This window comes from Acyrthosiphon pisum, chromosome X, assembly GCF_005508785.2.
Source record: "Acyrthosiphon pisum isolate AL4f chromosome X, pea_aphid_22Mar2018_4r6ur, whole genome shotgun sequence".
NCBI classification, from domain to species: domain Eukaryota; kingdom Metazoa; phylum Arthropoda; class Insecta; order Hemiptera; family Aphididae; genus Acyrthosiphon; species Acyrthosiphon pisum.
Window position 1 is genome coordinate 46,346,684 of NC_042493.1, and position 6,056 is coordinate 46,352,739.

General features: G+C 45.1%; 1 protein-coding gene across 1 annotated transcript; it reads right to left on the reverse strand.

Annotated features, from left to right (window-relative positions):
* Positions 1 to 308: 308 nt before the first annotated feature.
* LOC103307826 lies at positions 309 to 5,570 on the reverse strand. Its single transcript, XM_008180170.1, has one exon. It carries the CDS (start codon positions 5,568 to 5,570, stop codon positions 309 to 311), a length of 5,262 nt encoding a protein of 1,753 aa, XP_008178392.1.
* Positions 5,571 to 6,056: the final 486 nt, after the last annotated feature.

The window sequence follows — 6,056 nt, forward strand, 5'->3', positions numbered from 1 at the left end:
GCCGAATCAACCGGGACAGGAACAAATTGACTATGTTAAAAATTGCCGTAATGGCGAGAAAAAAAAGTATCAAGAAAAACGAATATAAGTACGTGCCTCAATGGCGACGACAACAACACAACAAAAACGATATGACCACAAGTGGTCGTAATATAGGTTAATGACTTAATTAATAACAATGATAGTGGAACATGATATGGAAAAAACAGAGATTACACGAGGATTTTTAATCGCCGTATGTCGACGGCGGCGCGATAACGACATTTCGGTGTGGCGCACAAACATCACCGCCCACGTTGAAGGAATCTTCAAGAGGATGGGAATGGGCACAATTTGACGGCAGGGCGAACAAGGTGCCCGGTGGCCGTGTCAACAGTGGCAACACGGGCGACTCCGTCTGCCCCAGGATGCAGTTGACGGATCCGTCCTATTGTCCAATGAAGTGGGTGTGTGGCCTCTCGAATGAGTACAAGATCACCAACACGCAGACTCTTTCCATCAGAGCACCATTTTGAGCGAACTTGAAGGGTCGAGAGGTATTCGTTCTTCCATCGTGCCCAAAAATGACGATGTATATCTGTTATGAGACGCCATCGAGTGAGTTTCGACAATGGGATATTCTCCAAGTGTGGGTCTGGAAGAGATGTAGATGGTTCAAGTGTCAAGAAGTGACTGGGGGTGAGCGCTTCGAGATCTGCCGGGTCATTGCTTAAGGCACAGAGTGGCCTTGAGTTGAGCGTCGCTTCAATTTGTGTTAAAAGCGTCATTAACTCTTCCGCCGTTAACTTGTGGAGACCAATAGATCGTAGAATTAATGATTTGGTCGATTTCACCCCAGCTTCCCATAACCCACCGAAGTGAGGGGACGATGGTGGGTTGAAATGCCATTGGATGTTAGATGTCGCAAGATGAGTCCGCACACGATTTTGAAATGACGTAGAGGTGATAAGGGTTTGGACTGGGTTTAACAACCGAGCAGCTCCAACAAAATTCGTACCGTTATCACTGTGGATTTCTTTCACTGGACCTCGGCGTGCAGTGAAGCGTGTTAAGGCTAACAGGAACGTTTCCGTGGACAAGTCTGAGCTTAGTTCCAGATGAATGGCTTTGGTATTAGTGCATACGAATAAACAGATATATGCCACCAAAGAACTGGAGGTCCGTCCTCGGGCCCTTTTGAGGGTAATCGGACCAGCATAATCAACCCCAGCAATTGCAAATGGTTTGATTTGTTGTACGCGGTATTTCGGAAGTGCCGCCATTTTGGGTTGAATGGATAGTGGTCGCGTACGGAAACAAGGGATGCAGAGGCGCAACCGTGATCGGATCACACGTCGCGCTGATTGAATCCAATAAGTCCGTTGCAAATAGGTTTGTAACGCGGATGCCCCAGGATGTTTTAATCGGTGATGGTGGTAATCAATGACCAGATATGTCAATCGATGAGACGATGGCATGAGAATAGGATGCTTATGCTCGTATGGAAGGTCAGCATTTTGCAGGCGACCACCCACTCTGAGGAGCCCATCCTTTGCTAGAAATAAGTCCAATTTGCGAACGGGTTTTGAGCATAACCACCCTTTTGCTAACAGATCAATCTCTGTTCTGTACACTGATTGTTGGACACTAAAAATGAGTGCAGAAAGAGCGTCATGAAGTTCCTCCGCACTGAACACTGTGGGAAACTGATCCAATTGTTTTAACATTTTTAGGTTTTTCACTGTTTTGAATCGTAAACAGTACGCATAAATTCGAGAAATTTTGTCTAATGATGAATACCGATCAAGCAATGTGACCACGGAAGAGCCGACTGTCAAACATACTCCAGCAGACTTTCGGACCTCATCATCTGGAGTGGCAGTAAGGAGGTCTAGCGAATGATCAGTGGACGATGGCCATTGATCAAGAGATTCCAATAGAAATGGTGGGCCATGCCACCAAAGAGGGTGGTTTATGAGCTCAGATGGGTACAATCCACGAGAGGCACAATCAACTGGATTCAATTTGGTTGGAACGTGTCTCCAAAGCGAAGGAGACGTCAGCTCTTGTATTTGACTGGTGCGGTTTGCAACGAAGGTTGCCCAACGATGTGGTGACGAACGAATCCAAGCAAGCGCTGTAGTCGAATCAGTCCATGCAGTCAGTTTGTCGACGTGTAGGCGATCTTGAAACGTGACGACAGTGGAACGAATAAGTTGGGCTGCGAGAAGAGCTCCACACAATTCCAGTCGGGGGATGGTTACATGTTTTAGCGGAGCGACTCGAGTTTTAGCAGTAACAAGATGACAATGGACGGCTGCATGAGTTTCTACTCGGAGATAAACAGCTGCAGCATATCCCTTTTGAGAGCTATCTGCAAATGCATGAAGCTGGACAGATATTGCATCGTCTGCAGTTATCCGTCGAGGAATGTGAAGATTTTGCACTAAGTGAAGTTCTGAATGATATCTTGCCCATTGGGAAGACAGAGCGGAAGGGATGGGATCATCCCAGTTGGTCCCAGCAATCCAGAGGCATTGCATGAAATGTTTGATCCAGAACGTAGTAGGTGCGAGTAATCCTAACGGGTCAAACGTTCTAGCGAGATCAGACAACACGGATCGTTTGGTAGGACTTTTGGATGATGGTTGTGTATGAAACAAAAAACTGTCCACCGATGGATCCCATTTTAATCCCAGGACGTTTAGATCTTCATGTCCAGACGAGTTAAATAACAGTGATGGACACATAGCCCTAGCCTCTTTCGGAACTGTCTGAAGTACGTTTGAGTTGTTACTCGCCCACTTCCGTAAGTCGAATTTAGCTAGTGCACATAATTTGATTAATTGTTGTTGACATTCAAGAGCAAGTTCATCAGTGTTTGCACCAGTAATAATATCGTCAACGAACGTATCGTGGAGCAATACTTTAGCAGCTTGTGGATACTTAGATCCATCAACTGTGGCTAATTCACGAACTGTCCTAAGAGCTTGGTATGGGGCGGCAGATGTACCGTATGTGACCGTACATAAGCGATATTCCTCTATAGGAGAGTCAAGGGAGAACCGCCAGAAGATTCTTAAGTAGTTGCGATCTGAGGGATGTACAACAATTTGACAGTACATTTGTTTCACATCTGCCATAAACAGATGTTTCCATAGCCGTGCACGTACCAGAACCACTTGAATGTCAGGTTGTAACTTTGGACCGGTGTACATGTGATCATTGAGTGACATTCCGGTGGTTGTCTTCGCTGAGGCGTTGAAAACTACACGTAACTTGGTGGTGAGGCTTTCTGGACGAAGCACACAATGGTGTGGAATGTAATAATTGTATGGTGTATCCTTTTCGTCCCCAGGAATGAGTTCCATGTGATTGTTTGATACATAATCTTGCATGAATTCAACGTATTGGTGACGAAGGTTTTGATCACGACTGAGTCTAAGCTCCAACGATTTATATCTCTGAAGAGCTGTGGTTTTCGAATCTCCTAATAAAGGACGGGCAGACTTGAATGGAAGGTTGACCATAAATCGTCCCGAATCAAGACGCGTTGTGGTATCTTGATAGAACTTCTCTGCGATAGATTCCTCAGGAGTAAGACGATGTTGGACTTGTAGTTCTTCAAGTTCCCAAAATTTTTTAATAGTTATGTCAAGAGTTTCAAAGACAGAAATACAGAATGACTTGACTGACCCAGACACAGGAGATTGTATTGGCCCTACCAACACCCAACCAAATATGGTTTCCATTGCCATGGGTTCACCAGTCTGACCCATTCGTTGACCAGTTAACATAAGCGAGGGGAACATATCAGCTCCTAACAGTAAGTCGATCTGTCCGGGGAGATGGTATGACGGATCCGCTAACGTAAGATTGTCAACATGAGTCCATGGTCCGCGGGCTAAATGAGTTTGGGGTGTCAGACCAGTTATGTGAGGAACTATTAATGTGTCCACACAGAGAGACGGAGATTTTTTGTTACAAGGCATCACCGTAACGGTGGTCCTCCCTCGAACAAGAGTCGAGGTTGAACTTGCAAAGGTTGTTATGTGGACCGGTGAGTGGACGTGACTGAGCATTAACACTGAAGCAGCTTTTTCTGTAATAAAACTAGCTTGGGATCCGCTATCAAGTAATGCACGAAAGGTTTTCTGCCGTCCATTTGGAGCGACAACATCAAGCATGACGGTGGATAGGAGTACGACTGTTTTGGGTAATCCTTTGACAGTCATCGTCGTCGACGTTGAGGGTTCAATAGTTGAAGCTTCAATAGTGTTAACACGAGCCGATGTTGATTGTGGCTGGTCTGATCCTGACGACGACCCAAAATGTAATAACGAATGATGCAGCTTCTTACACACCTGACATTTATACTTGGATGGACAAGTTGCGGACGAGTGCCCGGTTCCAAGGCAGTTGATACAGAGCTTGTAATTTTTCGCTAACTGGAAACGCTCATTCGATGGTTTTTCCATGAATTGTGGACACTTTCGGATCGAGTGCGACTCATTGCACATCGGACAAACGACATTTACTGACTGGCTTGTAGTAGTGGTAAGAATTTTTTGAAATGAACCAGAGCGACCCCGTTCCTGTTTGGGTTTTAGACTGACCGGGGGCATTGACGACGGACGTGTCGTTGAAAAGACTTCTGCAGAGCGCAGGTGCTGTCGGAGAAAATTAACGAACTCAGAGAGAGTAGGAGCGTGATTGTCTCCCACCGTTAGTTCCCACCGAGAACGTAGCTCGTAGTCCAAGTGCTGTTCGAAAATGTATAATAACAACGGACTCCACGTTTTAGTTACAAAGCCCAAGTTATCCAACGCAGCGGTATGGTTTAACAAGGACGTTACCAACGTTTTTATGGAGAGAGCGTCATTGGATTTTACGGCATGATTCGTCAGAAGCGACTGAAAGTGAGTGCGAGCTAAATCTCGCTTGTTGCCGTACCTGGATTTGAGAATCTCCCAGGCACTATCATAGTTCAGAGCTGTCAATGGTAAATGAGTAACCAATGATAAGGCTTCACCTTGGAGAGACATTTTTAAAATTTCAAACTTTTCGACATTCGAGATCTCTTCAGCATGGGACAGAATTGATTTGAATAGATCCTCAAATCCTTGAAATTCAGTTATGATACCAGAAAATGTTGGGAACGTACGTTTCGGTAATTGAAAGCATGATAAATTCCCAAGATGTCCAGCTTGTTGAGATGTACTGGAACCAAACGAATTTGACATTTCTGCCACTGGTGACAATGAAAATTTATGAATATCAGCAAACGCAGCAAGTTCATAGAACAGAGTCTCGAAAGAACCGATTAAGGAATCACTGCACGAAGTATCTGTAACATCAGTGGGCGCAGTTCCTTGACCTACAGATGTTTCCATGATTTGAATATCCTCGTTAACACAACGACGAATATCTTTCAATTCAACAAGCATCTGCTTGATCTTTGCATGTTTCCCGACGTTTGCACGATCGTTATTATATTCACCAGAAGCTTTTATAAATGTAGTGACACGAGTTATGGCACGAACTACACGAGCTTTAGCCTCGACGTAGTGGATTGAGGCTGGGGGAGCCATGGTTACCTGAGACACCTGAATGTTATACTGGAATCTGACGACAAGGAAAAGTGAATACTCGGGGAACGAGTACCAGAGATGATTGCCAGTATAGCGTCAGAGTCCCAAGAGATACAGGTTATTGATTAATAACACTTGAAAGTACTATTGGCTGACTGAGCGAGTGGTACACGAAGACGAAAACGATAGGTCACGGTTTTTTGGTTACATCCGGTTCGAAGGACCAAATTAATGTACGAAGAATGATAACGAAGGACCAGCCGAGTATGTCTCGACAGAAAAGAACGGTTTATTTTTGATTTTTTTGTTTACCCCTGAATTCCGGGTGGATAGGCAACCCAACACCTACGATCACCTAACGCCTGAGAATTGGTTGGGTCGGCAACCTAATACCTGAATACTTATTTGTCGTATGTTGCCCCCCGAGATGCCGCGCATAGGCAACCTAACATACGGCGACTCGGAACGAGAGATTCGACGGTAGGA

Excerpts from the sequence above, each read along its gene's own strand:
- LOC103307826 (XM_008180170.1), bottom strand. The coding sequence starts at position 5,570 with ATGGCTCCCCCAGCCTCAATCCACTACGTCGAGGCTAAAGCTCGTGTA.